The sequence below is a fragment of the Henckelia pumila genome, chromosome 3 (genome assembly GCF_033568475.1).
Source record: "Henckelia pumila isolate YLH828 chromosome 3, ASM3356847v2, whole genome shotgun sequence".
Lineage (NCBI taxonomy): Eukaryota > Viridiplantae > Streptophyta > Magnoliopsida > Lamiales > Gesneriaceae > Henckelia > Henckelia pumila.
Genome location: NC_133122.1, coordinates 38,215,642 through 38,235,321, shown reverse-complemented (window position 1 = coordinate 38,235,321; position 19,680 = coordinate 38,215,642). Strand labels below are relative to the sequence as shown.

The 19,680-nt window shown below is 37.1% G+C and overlaps 2 protein-coding genes across 2 annotated transcripts; both read right to left on the bottom strand.

The window, feature by feature from the left end:
• Positions 1-13: 13 nt before the first annotated feature.
• On the bottom strand, positions 14-2,138 carry LOC140887692 (F-box protein SKIP23-like). The gene has a single exon (XM_073295118.1). The coding sequence runs from the start codon at positions 1,683-1,685 to the stop codon at positions 594-596; it is 1,092 nt and encodes a 363-aa protein (XP_073151219.1). The 5' UTR covers positions 1,686-2,138; the 3' UTR covers positions 14-593.
• Positions 2,139-2,656: 518 nt separating this feature from the next.
• On the bottom strand, positions 2,657-6,683 carry LOC140890474 (pentatricopeptide repeat-containing protein At1g80270, mitochondrial-like). The gene is made up of 3 exons (XM_073298295.1): positions 6,527-6,683; positions 4,647-5,232; positions 2,657-4,088 (listed from the first exon to the last, which is right to left on the bottom strand). Exons 1-3 carry the CDS (start codon positions 6,559-6,561, stop codon positions 2,841-2,843), a joined length of 1,869 nt encoding a protein of 622 aa, XP_073154396.1. The 5' UTR covers positions 6,562-6,683; the 3' UTR covers positions 2,657-2,840.
• Between the last annotated feature and the right edge of the window lie 12,997 nt (positions 6,684-19,680).

Below are 19,680 nucleotides of genomic sequence, written 5' to 3'. Positions count from 1 at the left end.
GGTATCATCCAAACATCAGTCAACACTAGCACTAAAAAAGAAACAATCGCAATCAGGCATTGGACACCAAAATGGACAAATATATCAAGGATGTGTACGAGTGCATATGATTCTGTGCAATCATCCTCAAATTCTAGAGATGCACAAGCTGCTTATGGGTTTGCATTTGGGTCAGGTTTCGAGTCTCATGCACGTCAAGTGGGAGGCTACTACACTATTGAAAAGCGTATGCCTGTGTGTTTCCCTGGTTTTGCCTTTGCTTGGGAGCTAGAGACCAGTTGTCTGATGTACTTGATGTCTTGATCACATGGAAGACCTGTTTAAATCAATTGAATAGCGAAAAGGAGCACGGAAACCAGAAATATGCTTTACGATGAAAATAAGGTGAAATCAGAAGCAAATATAACGACCTTAACACTGTATAATCGTTCCAGGTACATTACAATACATCTGCTCCAAAATAGACGTCAAGTTTAGATATCTACAGCAGTATCAGGCATGCATGATATTTATGTAAGATCCCTCTCTCCTTTCTTTCCGTCCATTAGAACCTGAGCAAAGATCAAACAGGATGTGCAAGATGGAAACTCGATCTAGAACAGGGTAGGCATGACCCAAAGCGAACAAGAATAATGCTTCGGGATATCGAAGGAAAGGGGTTCCACAATTCCGTTGTCCATGTTATACACAAAAAGATCCACACAATGCGCACTATCTGTTCTCCATCGTTTGTCTCGATCTGCTACAAAGTAAATACTGTCGTGTTTGCAGTAAACAAGCTCAGATGTACAAATAGACGTACAGCAATTATCACCAACGAATATCACACGATTCTTCAAGTTGTGTATCCGAATCCACTGCCTCTTACTAAAATCAAAAGAGTAGATAACAAAACTTACTGACTTCATCGAAGACTTCCGATCATTGTGAATCTTGCATTGGTAAACCAACAACAGATCTCCACATGATTCGACCAAAAATGGAGGACTCAGACTCCACCAAGGTGACATCGCAACCCAAATTATCTTGGGAGGATGTGGACCATCAATGTCAACAATCACTAAATGTCCCAAGTCACGGAGAGCGAAGAACTGATTGTTCACGTACGCAATATCCCTAAACCCACCACCAGGAGAGGTAGCATTAACAGTTATCCAAGAACTGAAACCAGGTCTAGAGAATGCCAACTGATTCAGAGGGCCATAAATTATCACAACCAACAAGTCGTCTTCATTTTCAAATGAAGTAAATGGCTTGTTCACAACAAGAACCTTGTCTATGCAATGATACCAGGGTTGAATGTTATCGAAGTGAACCTGAAGTGAGGACTTCGTTGGGAGGTCCAAACGAACACGAGTAAACGCATTCAAAAGATGCATTTTAAAGTCATTTCCTATGGTGAGAAGCCAAATTGAAGAAGATCCAAAGCACTGCTTACAATGAGCCTCAGGTAGCTCAAAGCTATGAACTTTATTTCTAGATAAGCTCACAAAAATTCTCTCACTATTCTCAATGTCGGAGAGCATTAACCAGGGAACTTGACGACCAGGAAACCATTGTCTCGCCAAATACACTGATCTCCAGGAATGACAAACAGCAGAAAATGCAACGAAGTCCTCAATAGCCTCTAGGTATTTAGCAACCATGTGAATGATATCATAAGGAAGTTTAGACCAATCAGCCATATTTGCCCTCTCAATTAAAAAAAAACCAAGTTTAGATTTTGAAAGGTTTGGGGGCGAAAAAAGTGTCAAGTCAAGTGGCAAATGATGAGCAACATCTCAAAAATCGACCGCAGATAGAAAGATTTGTGAAATATTTCACACACACAGTTTTCATCACGAATAAATGAAGCCACTCTGCGGTACGATTGGTCCCATGCGGCACTTTCTTCCACACAAATCAAACAGGTAATTCTTGCCCATTTGCTAAAAATAATGTATAAAACGCAAACCTGCGGTAAAAAAAAGTTTAAGCTTCAATTTTTCGCCGAACTGTTCGTAGCATTACAGAACACGACCACCATAGAATGAGCCCTTCAATCAGGAGCAAAATCCACAACTACTGAAACAAGCGTGTGAATTGGGTGAGAGCAGAAATACGAGTTTGATCACCCCTATATACGCACATGGATCTCGTCTGCGCAGGAAAAATCATGGGTCTGGAAAATATAATATTTTTGAAATAAAAAGTTAATAATTTTTCATTAATTCATCGGGTCGTCGAAGAAATGACGAAATAATCTCATGAAATTTTGTTGTGTATAAATAAATAAAAACAAAAGCCTCATTGTGTTACGATTTTGAAATTGAAAATGGATTTTAAATACGTGTTTAAAATTTTTTTTGTTGGATGAAAATTCAAATTGTTATTTAAGAATTTGATTTGACATATATTTGATGATATTATTATTATTACTTATTTTAAAATACCTAGTTTCTTAATCATATTTTGTAAATATGATTGTATATTTATCAAGATTAAAATAAAGATTAAAAATTTATAAGTAAGTTATTTATAAATAATATCAAAAATTATTTATCTTAGGCAAAATTCCAAAATTATGAATAATTTATACATTTCCATGAAATCCTCTCATTTCCAAATCCCATCAAATATCGGTGTGGTATTTTCCTAGTTCAACTTCGTCAGCAAATTTATCATGTTCCATTGATTTACGTATATAATTGCATTGAAGACAATCATCATCTTCAAACACACAGTAAAATAAGAAACAAACCAGAAAAAAAAAATAGAACTTTCAATCCAAAAATTAACTACTCACAGTAGTCTACAAGCCAGTACAGACCCACAAGAATCACAAAACGGTAACATATCCTTTACTCAAGCAACGCGGATAGCGTCGACTTTTGAACTGTGCTAACTCGGTCCAATTGCATGATCAATGCTTTGTTTGGGAAAACATTATCGGCTTTCATCCTCTCGCGGAATCCATAAGCTGGAACCTTGGCTTTTGTGTAAGCCTGAAGAAGTGAATAATATTGAGAGAGCCCCGGAACATACCCAGCCTGTTTAATCTTTAGGAAGAGCTTCTCGGCATTGTGTACGTCCCCTTTCTTTGCATACCCATCCATGATCGCGAAATAGGAAGTAAAGAGGGGCCTTCCCTTTTTCTGGCTAACAACCTTTTCAAGTATAGAGTCTGCTTTCTCAACTTCTCCAGCTCCAGCATAAAGCTTCACGAGAGCGTCCCAAGTGAGCGGCCCAACTGTGCAACCAGTTTCTCCCATTCGCTTCACTAGTTCCTTCCCCTTCGTCAGCATCTTATGATTTGCATACACCCTTAGGAGAGCAGAAAAATGCTTTGAGTTGGGTCTCTTGGATTTTTCCAACATTTTATCAAAAGCTGCTTCAGCATTATCAATTTTCTTGAGCTGTCCCCAAGCTTCAATGGCTGCTATACACTCTTCAATATTCGGATTGGATTCACAAACTTTCCAGATTCTCCCAACTTCGTCCTCCCTTCCGAGGGAAGCGTAAATCGGGAGCAACCATCGACAAACCCATGGATTTTTCTTTATAGCATCTCCTTCAATTTCTTTTAATACCGTCTCAGCCTTATCTTTTAACCCTGCAGTGACATAGTATCGTGCAATGGATGCCAAAAGTTGAGTACTAGGTTTCACGCCTTCAGCATTCATCGTCTGAACAATTTGTTCCATTCCAGAAATATCCCTAGACTGCCCTTTCACATCAATCAAAATCTGGTAAGTAAAATGGGATGGCTTGATGTTTTCTTTCTCCATCAACAGTAGAACATCGGCGATTTTCTTCTTATTAGTTTTCTTGTATAGAAGAAGCAATTGATTGCAAGAAAAGCTTGTAACAGGTAATCCTAAACTCTTCATTTTATTGAATAAATCCTCAGTTTTCTTTGTATTCAGCAGAAAAACAGAGTTCGCCAGCAGAGTACGATAGACCAATTCACCTCGATAAGAGTCTGGAATCTGCTCAATGTATGCCTCTGCCTTTTGAAAACCGCGTACTTTGGCAATTAGATCAACACGAGAAGCATAATTGCTCTCAATAAAATCAATATGCTTAGACGTCTCCAACCATTCTGACAGCTGCAGCGTAGGAAAATAAAATGAGTGCCATACTGAATTTTCTGTACTCCAATGAGTTCATATGCATATATGCATCTTTCATGCCCTTGTATACTAACAGACAATGATTAAGGGTGTAAATCAATCGATCTCATGTTTAAGGTTGTTGAGCAGAAAACAAAGGACCTCAAACTTGAGCTCGGGTAGGTACACAAGCTTAGCTTGGGTTCACAAAATCTTTAATAAACATATTCACAAACTCAGACCACACAGAAGTTGAGCTCATGTATACTTTCATGATCTTTACATAGTTTTCTTATGTGATAATAAATTGAGGTTGAGCTCGAAAAATCCTAAGCTCGAGAAGCGCCAGCTGTAGCCTATAGTCACCTTATATCCCTACTACAAATGATGGATTCCTTCTTCCCTTTAATAAAAAATAATCTGCTATACAACACTATTAGAATGGTGCCACCAATAATTGCTGCTATTGTTAGATAACAAGACTGCATAGAAGGATAAATGAAGAATAAATATAATGAGCATGACAAAGTTGCAATGAAATATTATAAAAACAACCTGCAGGGCCCTGACGAACAGTCGCCGTTTCCGAAGTTCAAGCATGCATATCGAGACATCTGCTTGGGTCACTTTATTTCCTTCTTCAATCCATTTATCCAAAATATAACTTATCGATGAGGAAGCAGCTAGGATAACTCTAGTCATTGCTGAAGTAGCTCTCCTTTTGGTAGATTTTCTTTCTCCAACACCAGTCTCATCACCTAAAACCTCCAACTCCTTTTGCATGTCATCTGCATCTACCTCTTCCGACAGCTCCGACTCAGAGATTGACCCATCACCGTTCTCATTTCCAGATACAGTTTCTTGAACCAGACCATGAGGAGTTTCGAGATCAGAAAAACCATCTTCCAAGTCATCATCATCCTCTCTACTACTGTTTGGACCAGCTTGAGAAGAAAATGTCCGAATTTCTGTAAACGACTTAGAAGTAGAAGTGTTGTAGAATCTTGCAGTAGACAGAAATCCATCTAATAACTTTTCTCGAGGTTCCGTAAAACCAGCATAACAATTTTCCAAATGTCGGGTTGAGATTTCTGATGTCACACAGCAAATCTGAGAAACTCCATAACGTAATCCCCGATTTCTATAGCAAAAACATATATATTAATAAAAAGACGTCAGAAACAATACGAGCCATTTCACCATGAAAAAACTACTAACATCACTACGGTTTCCTTAAGTGTAACAAACACGTAGACAAAATATATTCCATTGATCTTAAATGTTCACCACCACAGTTTCCAGAAGTTCACTAAACATTAAAAACCCTCTTTGGGAGCCAAAAACTTTCGCTTTAAGAATAAAACAGAGAAGCGGTTCAGATAATAGATGGTTCTTCATCTATATTATTGATTACAGTTATCCAAAGAACAATCCCTAATACCCATTGGCAAAGACAAAAACCATTTGGAATACACAAAAGGGTAAAGTAAATTAAAATTCTGATAGGAGGAATAACAAAAAGAATAAAAGATAACCAACAAGTAACATCTAATTGAGATCATTCCAAAGAATTCCTCATTAAAAAAAAAGCAACTCTCTTTATAAATACATTATTCTATTCTAATGTCTCTGCAGATTAACCATAACACAAACACTGGATTAGTCAAGAGTCAAGACCATCATCCAAAGACCACCAGATCAGAATTCACGGAATATGAGGAATAAAATACTGGTGGAAAAACATTTTTTTTAGGTTCAACTGCATGAGCTTAATAGTATAGAAACACTTGATCACGTCAATTTGACACCTAGTTGCTTTTTAAGTACGCACTTCCACAGAAAATTGATGAAATGCTTGCATTATGGCATGCCACAAAATCTAGATAATCTCCTGAGTAAAGAAAGCTAAGACAGCTTTATTTTTCCCCACAATTACCAAAAGTAAGCTTTCCAATATAATTACTCAAAACGCACCGCATCCACACAAACAATGACACAGAAAAGCTTAAAGCTTGCACACATATATCACGAAATGTGGGGCTGATTATAACCAATCTCCAGCACAGATCCATTATCATCACCAGTATGTACATAAAAGGAACACTAAACATTTATCCCAGAATAATTTTTTTTTTAAAAAAAAACTATTTTCTCACCGTTTTCTTTCAATCACCGACTGAAAGTTGCTGAAATGTTTTCAGCTCAAACGCAAAAACCCAATTCCCACACATAACACACACCACATAAATAGCATAGAATGCAAGCATATCAATAAACATAAAAATAAAAAAAAATAAGTAGGTATGCATGAATTTTTCCTTCACTCAAGATTTCGAGTGCCCATGAACAATCAAAACACATTACCGTAAACCCAAAATTAAAAAAAAAAAAAACTGCGATCCAAAGCCACAGTGAAGCAGATAAAGAACGATTACTTGAGATAAATAGAAGCTCTGCGGAGTGTCCACATGCCGATTATCGAATTGCTTGATCAATCTCTCAATGTCAATTCTAGAAATATGAAAGAGTGAGAGTGAGCTAGCTAGGTTGAAATGAAAGTGCAGGCAAGAACCCCTATCGATAAGCCCTAGCTAAACCCTTCGGGGGCCGCTTGACCAAATTACTGTAATTTCAAATTGCTCCTTTGATATGTTGATAATGCCACAGTGGTCCCTATTGTTTGTAAAATTATAAGATGACCTAATAAAAATAAATCAAGCCCATTAAATTACTCCCTCCATCCCAATTATATTGTTCATGTTTTCTTTTTTATTTGTCCCAAATATATATTCATATACCATATTTAGTAATATTTTTTTACACTTTTTTACTAATATACCCCTATTAACTACACTTTGAAAATTGTGCAATCATTTTTTAATACATTAAATAGGGATAAAATAATAAATTTATATAAAATTTGCTTTCCCAATACATTTTTCTTAATCTGTGTGAAAATCCAAAGAAGACATTATATATGGGACGGAGAGAATAATATGCAATTCTAAAACTATTAAGAGAGATCTATTGATCGTTTCAAAAAAAAAAAAAAGAGAGATCTATTGACAAGAATTATAAGAGCTCTCACCTAATATAAGGAAAAGCATGCATGGTTATTAAATATATAAAAATTTAAATTTATGCTATATTTTTTAAAAGGATAGTAAATTTAAAATGCAGAAAATTATCGCGAAACGTTCTTATGATGTAATGACATAAATCTTTTTAAATAGAAGATAGTAAAATAAAAAAAAACTCCCACCAATTTGTAATTAAAAAAATATTTTTTTATAAAAATTGAAGACGGTCTAAAAAGTATTTTTGTGTTATTTTTTTAAATAAACAGTAATACTATTCACAAATATGGATTATTTAAAGAGCAAATCGGTGATAAATCTTCAAACCTAAACTTGACATTAACCTAGCTCCCTACCCATAAGATTTTTTGCAATAGCTCCCTAGGACCACCAAACTTGAATAATTAAATGTTTAATTCTTGTACTTGATTTATGTTTATTTGTGCTTAAAATCTAAAGACTTTATGCTAAAATCTGAAGATTTTGTGCTTAATTATGGTACAAAGAATTATCCGTAAAAATGGTATCAGAGTCTTAGGTTAATTATTCAGACGTAATATTATTCGTTAATTCAAACTTTTCTTTGTTGAGGAGAAGATTTTTTACAAAAGATGACTTCAAACGAAGGTTTGAATCAAGAGGATTTTATTCATATGAAATCCTATAAACAAGTAAATCTATTCACAATAGATTACTTACAATAGGTTGTGATAAATGTTCTCAATTTTGAAGAGATAACGAAAAATGATTTCAAACTCTCAATTTTTAGAGATTACCCCAGATTCCTCTAAATTCTCCGGAGATCTTAGAGAAATTCAAAAGACGGTACAATATTACAGCAAACAGTTGTATGAAATACCTCGGCAAATTGAAGAAATCCTTAAAAAACAAGAAAAAATTCTTGGAACACTAAAGGATCTTCAAACTCAAAATCATAAATCTAGAACACACTTCTGGTTCTAGAAAAAAAAATACAAGAGGAAGGTTACCACTCTCGTTTGGCCTAGAGTTTTTAGAGGACCATAAACCATGGAAACGCCTTGAAAAAGGAATAGAGTTCATGGCAAACCCTAAACCCTAAACCCTAAACCCTGAACCCTGAACCCTGAACCCTGAACCCTGAACCCTAAACCCGAACTCCCCAGCTGATCGTGACTTCTGGACATATTTCTAGCGTAGATCAGATCTTTTAGTCCAGTCCTGGATGACGCCAGCCACTCTTTCGCGCCTCAGTGTCGGATTTGGATTTTGCTGAGTTCGGGCTGTGGTTTTCTGCTGGCTTTTTGCTGCTCAGGATGGCTGCTGTAGATGACTTAGTTAGTTGTCTAGGTTTCTTGTTTGTACTTACTTATTTCCTAGGGTTATGTTGGTTGTATTTTTTGCCGATACCCTAGCTGCTCTGGTGTTATTATTTCCTCTGTATAGCCTTTTGGGGAGGTCTTGGCCTAGTCCCCCTCCCCCGTTAGGTTTTATTTGTCTCGCTTTTTTTGTTTTTATATACAGGTAGGGGTCTGCCTAACCCCCCCGCTTCCGGCGGTGTTTCCTTTTTAAAAAAAAAACAAAAAAAAAAACAGCGTGCTCCCTCAGGGCGTCCTCCTTGAGTAGCTGTTTTTATGTTGGTTTTATTAGGTGGGTGATTTCTGCAGGTTTATATTTGCCCACTGATGTTATATTTTGTATTTTGGACTCTTGTAGTCTTTTATGTTTTATGCTCTGATGTTCTTTTGTTTCCTTTGGAGAGGTCTTGGCCTAGTCCCCCTCTCTAGTTGGTGTTTGTTCTGCTGTATTTATAAAATAAGTGGCGCTGCCACCTTTTCTTTTTTTAAAAAAAAAAAACCCTAAACCCTAAACCCTAACCCCTAAACCCTAAACCCTAAACCCTAACCCCTAAACCCTAACCCCCCGCTCCCAGCGGTGTTTTTTTTTTAAAAAAAAAAAAAACCCTAAACCCTAAACCCTAAAGAAGCAACTGTTGAAATTAGTAAGTCATGAACATGATTTACTAGATCGCATTAAAGAAGTAGAAAGGAGTAACCATACTCTACCTTCTGTGAGGCCTTAGAAAAACTAAAGGTGAATAGTCTTAATCGGATTAATGAGTTACAACACACTCTGTTAAAAATGGCAGGGCCATTTAGTAATCCCTTTAAATGACAACAAGTCATTTCTCCATATACATTCCGATAGGGATGCTGTATGAACAATATAAGGTTGAATACTTTGCAGCTTATATTGACTCGGAAGCAGGAATTTGTACAGCAAAAAAAGGAGTCTTTCCTGAAGAATGTGAAGAAGAATTGCCTAAAATTGCTGGACGAGATTTATCTCGAAGAATTTTAATTCTTTACAACGGAATAAAACAATCAGAGATCCTGATGGGAGGAGCAGGTCAAACACCTTGGTACAAGGTAAAGACACCACCAATCTATTTCCATGATACAGGAGCTGATATCCTGTTAGGAAATAACTTCTTACAAATGTTTAAGAAGTACACACAAGACAATGAGTCAAGAAGACTTATGTTCACTACAATCTGTGAACATAAAATTATCATTCAAAGACTCAAGATTGCTTTTTATCGACAATTGCCGATAATATTTCGCAGCCAGCGTGGTGATAAATGACAACTTTTTCACCCAAAAATGAAAGATCCAAGAAGGTTTGGAGAAACCATGTTAAAAATAACAACATAACAAGAACTCCAAATAGAGGATATGGAGCTTCTCAAGGTAACTCTAAATCACAGAGATATAGAGTTAGAAAATAAGGTATCCCTTGAAGATGTCAAAAAAAGGCTCAAAGAAAGTTACAACGAGCATTCTTTGGCATGGTGGGATAAAAATCAACTCAAAGCCAGTCTTACTCTAAAAGAAGGCAAAGAGTATGAATTCGTCAGATATAAGCCTATCCCGATTAACATAATAGATCAAAGGAATATGAGAATGATTATCAAGGAACATTTGGACCTTGGTCTAATCAAAGAAGGAGTTTCACCATATAGCAGCCCAGGTTTTCTGGTCAGAAATCACGGTGAAATAAAAAGGAAGAAACCCAGGTTAGTTATTGTGGGGACCTCGGGTTGCTAATCTCATCTTAAGACAATAAACGATTAATCAACAATTAATCATATAATAAAAGAATATTCAAACCAAATTTTTTTTTTCCAGAACCCCACGCGCGCCCGTGCCCCACTTCAGGCGCGCCCGCGCATAGGTTTCGGACAGAATCTGGTAAAATGATAAACATAAAAGTTGTAGATCTTTGTCTTAGCTTTTTAATGCCACCAACCTCACCCTAATCAGAGTTTTCAGTAAAAAGTTATGCTTATTCTACCAAGAAGGGTCGGTGCAGAAATTTACAAAACTTATCAAAGGCTACAACAAAGATCAAAGTTGCTAGGGCTATTTCAAATCTGAAAAATTGCATACATAATCTCAATATGTCCGAAGCATAAACACATGCATATCTAGACATAACAATAATCGCATACATGTTTCTAAGATGCAATACAATAAACTCAATTCTAAGTTTTCTAAGCTCAAACTAAATCAACACTTTCTAACATGCATTTGACAGTAATCTATTCTTAGCCCGAAGTCACCACATGCTAATCTTTCTCAATCTTGAGCTATCCAAGCCACATTTGACTCGCTCATGCCCCAAACCTGATGCAATGCACACATACAAACAAAGCAACAGCCGGATAGCTCCGGTGAGAATAAATCTCAGTATAAATAGCATGCATATACATCATCTAAACATATAACTAATTCACATCTTGAATTAACATAACATGCTAGCATTTATAAACGCATAATCTAAACCATAGAAGTCTCTAGGTTAATGCATAAATGCAATGCATGTGCCAAGGAATAGGCTAGCAAAGCTGATACCAATAAAGCTTGGTTCTTTGGGATCCCGAGGAATAAAATAGCTCTCAAACTACCGACACTCCCATTCGAGGCAGCATCAAGTATTTTACTCCTCTGACTTTGGTGCAACTATAGTGAGTCTTCTGGCTCTGAACATAAATCCATATTCTGTGCCATGAGTCAAGCTGACTCTAGAAATAAATCTACATTCCATGCCACTCACTACAGCTCTCCAAACATCATCTGCACTCTAGGCGATGACTGCCCTCTGTGCTATTAAGGCTGGAGTTCAAGATGAATGCAACATAAGCTGTATGCATTAAAAGCTATAAAACACTTTGAACACTTGCTCAATAACCAACTAAGCAAAACAAAGCAGCTAATCACATAAAGATAGCAATAAATCTGCAAGCATCTCATAAAACATGTAAAACATGTTCAATACAGCAAATAATACAAATCAGCTTACACAGGTAAACATTTACATAAATGTTCTGGGAAATTCAAGAAAATAGCTATCCTGAATAATCTATCCCATTTATGTAAACGTAAACCATAACATATATAAAAACAGGCAAGTATGTGATTTTAGGCAACTCGATAAGCAAAACAATCTCGAGTTATTCTGCCCATCTTATTAATGTCTATTCATACCTGCATTTCTGATTCAAATAGCTGACACTCTGTCAATTCTTGATCAACTACAAGCTGTCCAAATCTGACATCAAATTCTGCTTATTTCAATCAGTGCTACTTGAAGGTATTCTTGATTCAACTTCAAACACTTTAAGTCATTCGAACTCGAACTCATCAATTCAACTTCGATAATCTTCAAGTCAAATCTGAAATAATGTATAACATATCTAAACATCAATTTCCAATCTGAATCGATGTTTCTTTAAAGCTGATACATTTCAAAACTGACTAACACAATCGGAATTCAAACCGACGTCACAACTATTCGAATTCGATAAATATTTCGATTCAAATATCATTATACCTTCATTATAAATATAACCAAATATTCAATTCATCCACTAAACACTTGAATATGAGCTCTAGACATATAGAATGAATAACAATTCAAAATCTTGAACCGGCGGCGTAACGGATTAAAACCGGAAATTCTAAAAGCTTAAACATCAATTAGACAATCTTATAAGTATCAGAACATCCATAATTCAGCAGCCTAATCACGTGAATTGCAGCCCTCAAAATTCAGAATTTCGATAATTCTTTCAATATTCCAAAACATGTCCAAACGACGATCTTTTCTCGATCCGTCTTAGATATGCTATCATCGTATATGCTAGAACATGTTTATACAATCAAATCTTAATTCTAACAACATCATAAAATTCAAACATGGTAGAACTTCATAAAACTTACGTCAAAACGTAGCATTTGGAGCTGTGATCGCAAATATATATTCAATCGGAAATTCTACCGGACGGATCAAAAGATATCGGAGTTTGAAAAGGTAAAAATGGCTTAACCCTTCTTTTTTTCTTTTCTCACGGTTTCTTCTGTTTCCCTTATGAATCCCCCGTGAATTCTTCTGAAAAGAGTGAATATTATATATATATTGGCCTATTTGCAGTTTAGTCCCTGAATTTTTCAATAATTGCAATTTGATCCTCGACCAATCTTTTAATTCAATTTCAATCCTAAATAATTTAAGAATATTAGAATTTAATTCTCAACTCTAAATATTCTTAAATTAAATATTCTCGAATTAAAATTAAATCATTTTGGACTTTATCGCATTTTAGTCCTTGAACTACTCAATATTTGCAAATGGGTCCTTGCTCGGATTTCATCCTCAAATTAAATCCTTGATATTTATCATCTTGGAATTCACATCTTAACTTCCATAAATATCAATTGAAAATATTTTTAATCTTTTAATTTAAGAATTCCGGATAATAAACTTCTTAAAATCCGAAAATCCTCAAATTAAATATTTCTGACCCGAAATTGCAATTCCACATTTCTTAACTTCTTCAAATAAATATTTTCTCATATCCGGAATTTAAATCTTAAATCCCGTCGTTAAGAACTTAATATTTACGGGCCTTACAGTTATTAACTACCAAGGTATTAATAAAATCATGAAGTTTGATGGGTACTTCATACCGAGTAGAGAAAACCTAATTAGCTGTGTAAGAAATGCTAGAGTGTTCTCAAAATTTGATTGTAAGTCTGGATTTTACCATATTCTAATGGAAGAAGGTAGTAAAAAATTCACAGCCTTCTCTACTCCACAAGGACACTATATTTGGGAAGTTATGCCTATGGGATTGGCTAATGCACCCCAGATATTTCAAAAAAAAAATGGATAACCTTTTTAAAGATTATTTCAACTTTATGTTTGTTTATATTGATGATATTCTTATAGCATCAAATAACATAGACTAACACGTTAAACACTTAGAGATTTTCTCTAAAATTTGTAAACAAGAAGGACTGGTTTTATCTGAAAAGAAAGCAGTCATAACAATAAGGAAAATTGAATTCATTGGTATTGAGATTGATGAAACTGAAATAACTCTACAACCCCATATTGTGGAAAAGGTTAAGAATTTTCCAGATAAACTCAAAGATGTAAAACAACTCCAGAGTTTTCTTGGAGTAGTTAATTTTGCAGGGATGTTCATAAACAACCTAGCAATATACAGAAAGGTGTTCAGTCCTTTGTTAAAAAAGGATGCCAGGTTTATATGGACCGATGACCATACTAAAGGGGTAAACCAATTAAAGGAGATATGTAAGAATCTCCCAAAAAATGGCTATACCCGTAGATGAAGATGATCTGGTGTTATTTACGGATTCAGTGACGAATGGCGGGCACCAGTCCTTACCAAGATCACCCCGGATGGAGAAATACCATGCAGATACTGTAGCGGTATTTTTTCAGAATCTGAGGCCATTAGATGTCATATCAACGAGAAGGAATTTTATGCAGTTAAAAGGGCTTTCGAAAAATGGTCATTATTTTTACTTGCTAAAAAATTCACGCTGAAGGTTGATAACACCCAGGTAAAAGCTTTCCTAAAAAATTAGATTGAATCTAAACCTGAGAAAGCTAGGTTATTAAGATGGCAAACATTATGTCAAAATTATATTTTTGATATTGTTATTATTAAATCTCATGAAAATATTCTTGCAGATTTCTTAACAAGAGATGGAAGGCAGTGACGTGGATTCCATCGTGAAAATGCAGAGGCATCTCAGGGAATACCTTGGGTTGCTTCAAAACGAGTTCAACCAGTTAGCATTGAATACAAGGAGTGAAATCAACCCGAACACTTGCAGGGTTGATGTTGCAGGAATATACCCAAGGGTTTGGCTAAAAAACAATGTCAATCCTAAAGATGTAAAACTCTGGGATGAATTTGGGGCTTCGGCCTCAGTTTATACAACGTCACCAAGCTTTCCGAAGATATCACAGTTACCAAAATGGATCCAGGAAGCAGTCCAAGAAACATGGGCAAATAATGATCATTTGTCCAGAGGAGATGTGTTTGAGTTATACTTTTTCAGTACAGCTCCAGAACCAACAGTGAAAGAATCACACGAACCTTTCATTTCATCAAGCTGAGGAGACCTGATATAAATAGTCATAAATTTATCAAGGATCCTAAAACTGAAGAAATACCCTTGGTGTCCACTTTCGAGGAAAATGAGATCTCAACCAGAAGGGAATGGTGTGAGGCCTAGATTCTAATCTTCTATTCTTAAAATAAGGCAATAGATCAACACAATCTAATTAAAAGGATTAAGGCATAACAAAGTTTTTTTTTTTTTTTTAAAAAAAGGGGGTGCTCGCTCGATCTGTAAAATCTTACCGATTGAGCGGGCCAAAACAATCCAACTCTCTGCCCAAAATTCAGGACCCCCGCTCGATCTGTAAAATCTTACCGATCGAGCGGGCACAAAATGTCCCAGACTCTGCCTCGCTGAAAGGGTGCTCGCTCAATCGGTAAGAGTCTGCCGATCGAGCGAGACACTCTGCACCAGAAATTTCTGGTTTTCCTCTTCAATTTCCAACTCAACTTAAAACATAACCATCACATGCATAAACTAGTTCAACATGCATAATCCAAACAACGTAGTTCTAGAGTTTATACATTCATCCGAAACTAATAGAACATGCTTTAATTCTAGGTTTACAATACCAAAATACATAAGAGTTTGAATTCAGTTCAACTCCTAAAACCAAGGGCCTCACATCTATTCTCTCAATCATCTAGCCATGCTGCCTCTGACTCGGTCATGCCCCACCTGTTGCCAAGTACACATACAAACAAAGACAACAGCCGGATAATCCGATAAGAATAATATTCCCAGTAAAAGAGACTAACATGCAATCAAATAAACATATCAAATCATACTATGAATTCATTCCTCATATTATCAATTAATCCATTCACGTACTGAATTAAAATGATATGCATGTCTTTAAAACTTCTGGATTATCAGACTCAGATAATCAATTGGAATTCTTCTTTTTTTCTTTGGTTTGGGATCCCGAGATTAAAACATCCTACAATCACACCGACTTCCCTCTCGAGGTGGACGTGGCATGCTTTAATCCTCTAGACTCAAGAGCATTATAGTGAGCTACTCGACAAGGTAGTAAATCGCCTACCAAGCTACTCGACTACAATCCCTGGATCGTCTAATTCAATCTGAATAAATCAAGGCTCAATATGAATGCATATGTAATCTCATGCACTCAATATAAATTCAATCATATAATCAAATAAGAATTCAAGACATGCAATATGTGATTTCTTCTAGGACACTCGAATCAATCCGGATTCGAGTTAATCGTCCTACTCCATTCCAAAGTCATCTTATACCTCTTCTTTGTCGTTCCAAAACTTCAATCTAAAAACAACAATTCCTCAATCAATATCCAAGTCAAGTTAAATCAATCGATAAAGAAGGACATCGATACTATACCGGCTCAACTCTTCCAAACTGATCAAGACTGCAAGGCTCACAATCTCCAAGAACTTCAATTCAATCTATCAGAAGAAGTCATAGTGATCAAAATCGATATCAAAACTCATACTAAGCTCGGTATAACTCAAAACATCGAAACGATATCCAAAACTCAAACTGACGGCATAACGGTTGTAAACTGACCAAACCGAAAATGCAGACAGCAAAACAACAACTCAACAAACTCATTCCAATCCTCAAACATCAAACCCAACACAATATCAACACATCTCAAAATCAAGATTTTCGAAATTGACAAGAAAAATCATAACAATTCCGATCGTCGTTAGATCTTCGAACCGTCTTAGATATACGATCACTGCTAACTCATAATCATCATCTCCGAATATAAACAAATTCTGACAAAATCGATAAATTCAAACTTCTCAGAATTAAGATAAACTTACTTCCAAACGGAGCACTCGTCGCTGTGATCGTAGATATCAAGTCAGAAATCAATTCTATCGGACGGACTGAGCTAGAATCGAAATCACAAAGCTTGGGGGAAAGCATTCTCGCCTTCAATGGATGGAACACGGTTGGAGGGGATGAAGGAGTGATGGGAAAGACTTAGTCAAAGTCTAATAATATAACAAACCCCATATTTGCATTTCAGTCCCTGAAAATTCCAAAAATTGCAAATTAGACCCTGTTCTCTAAAAAGTCGGCTCTTGAATTCTGAAATCACTGTTTATCTCAAATAACATCAATTAAGATAAAAACGGGACGTTACAATTCTCCCCCTCTAATAAAAGTTTTCGTCCTCGAAATCATCGATATCAACTGATAAGAAGAAAATTAAGAATTCAAGAATAGAATTAAGAACTCACATCAGATGAATGAATCAGGAAATCTCTGTCTCATGTCAGATTCTGTCTCCCAAGTCGCTTCTTCGACTCCGTGACGAATCCACTGAACTTTCACCAAAGGAATCGATTTGGTTCTGAGCTGCTTCTCCTTTCTATCAAGGATCTGAATCGGTCTCTCAAAGTAACTCAGAGTTTCATCAAGTTCGGCTTCGTCAGGCTGAAGCACATGATAAGGATCGGGATGGTATTTCCTCAGCATCGAGACGTGAAAGACGTCGTGAATACCAGATAAAGAAGGAGGAAGTGCTAAACGGTAGGCTAGATCGTCTATCTTCTGTAAAATCTCATACGGACCGATGAATCTCGGTGCCAACTTCCCTCTCTTACCAAATCTAACAGTACCTCTAAATGGAGAAATCTTCAAGAATACTCGGTCACCCTGATCAAAAGATAGAGGTCTGCGTCGGATATTTGCATACTTCGCTTGTCGGTCCTGAGCAGTCTTCATTCTCAATCGAATAATCTTCACTTGCTCAGCCATATCACGAATCATATCTGGTCCCAAGTCTGGGGACTCGGACATCTCATCCCAGTACAGAGGAGATCTGCACTTTTTTCCGTACAACGCTTCGAATGGTGCCATTCCTATACTCGTTTGGAAGCTGTTGTTATACGAAAATTCAACGAGAGGCAATGAATCTTGCCAAGTAGTGCCAAAGTCAAGCACCACTGCTCGCAGCATATCCTCTAGAGTCTGAATCGTCCGCTCTGATTGACCGTCGGTCTGAGGATGATATGCTGTACTCAAGTGCAATCTAGTACCAAGGGCTTCCTGTAGACTATGCCAGAAATGGGAAGTAAACCGAGGATCTCGGTCTGAAACAATCGATCTCGGCACACCGTGCAATCTGACAATCTCTCTAACATACAACTCTGCCATTTGATTGTGTCGGTATGTCATCCGATACGGAATGAAACAAGCAGACTTCGTCAAATGGTCAATCACTACCCAAATGACATCGCATCCTCGAACAGATCGGGGTAGTTTCGTGATGAAATCCATCGAAATATGATCCCACTTCCATTCCAAAATAGACAGACTGTGCAGAAGCCCACCTGGTCTCTTTCTCTCGGCTTTAACCTACTGACAGTTCAAACAATGAGATACAAACCTCACCACATCCTTCTTTAACTTCTTCCACCAGAACTGACTCTTCAAGTCGTTATACATCTTTCGGCCTCCTGGATGAACACTGAACCGACTGCAATGCGCCTCTCTCAGAATACGCTGTCTTAACTCATCAATCTCAGGCACAACAATACGGCTATTCACAAATAAAACATCATCCCTGACCTGAAACTCAGACTGGTGTCCAGATCTCACCTTCTCTAACGAATTCTGAATACTCTCATCTGATTTCTGTGCTTCTCTGATCGACACAAACAACTCTGGCTCGGCCTGAATCATACAAACTCTGATCGGATTTCTATCTAACTCAAACTCCAACCCAGAAGTGCAACAGTCGTCGATCAATCGAGAAACACCAATCGTCGAAAGAGATAAAGAGCAAAGCTTACGACTTAAAGCGTCGGCAGCTGCATTCGACTTCCCCGGGTAATACTTAATCTCGCATTCGAAGTCCTTCAATAAATCTAACCATCTCCTCTGCCTCATATTCAACTCAGACTGTGAAAATAAGTACTTAAGACTCTTATGATCCGAAAAGATCTAAAAAAACTCACCGTACAAGTAGTGACGCCAGATCTTCAGGGCGAAAACAATAGCAGCGAGTTCAAGATCATGAACTGGATAACGAGTCTCGTGCGGTTTCAACTGCCTCGATGCATATGCTATCACGTGCTTCCTTTGCATAAGAATACATCCGAGACCAAGATGAGAAGCATCGCAATAAACTGTGAAACCTCCGGAACCAGATGGAATAGAAAGAATCGGAGCACTAGTTAATCTCTTCTTTAACTCAACAAAACTGGCTTCACAATCATCTGTCCACAGAAAAGGAGCATTCTTCTGAGTCAGCTGGGTAATAGGCTTCGCAATAGAAGAGAAACCCTAAATAAATCTGCGATAGTAACCCGCCAAACCCATAAAACTGCGGATTTCTGGCACAGAAGTCGGCCTGCGCCAGTTCATCACTGCTTCTATCTTGCTGGGATCAACAGCAATCCCATCTCCTGAAATAATGTGCCCCAGAAAGACAACTCTGTCAAGCCAAAACTCGCACTTCGAAAGCTTGGCGAATAACTGTCCTGCCCTCAAAATCTGTAAAACTGTTCTCAGATGCTCTGCATGCTCGGCACGACTCTTAGAATAGATTAAGATGTCATCAATGAAAATAATCACAAACTCATCAAGAAAACGCTGAAAGATTCGGTTCATCAATTCCATAAAGACTGCTGGGGCATTGGTCAAATCGAACGGCATGACAAGAAATTCAAAGTGGCCATACATCGTTCGAAACGCAGCCTTAGGGACATCTTCTTCACGAACTCTCAGTTGATGATACCCAGACCTCAAATCTATCTTCGAATAGATACAAGAACCCTGCAACTGGTCAAAAAGGTCATCGATACGCGGTAAAGGATACCTGTTCTTCACCGTCGCTTGATTCAGTTGACGGTAGTCAATACAGAGTCTCATAGAGCCATCCTTCTTCCTCACAAACAGAACAGGAGCACCCCAAGGCGACACACTCGGTCTAATGTATCCCTTGGCAATTAAATCTTCCAATTGTTCCTTCAGTTCTTTCAATTCGATCAGAGCCATTCTATACGGAGCTTTAGAAATCGGCTGAGTACCTGA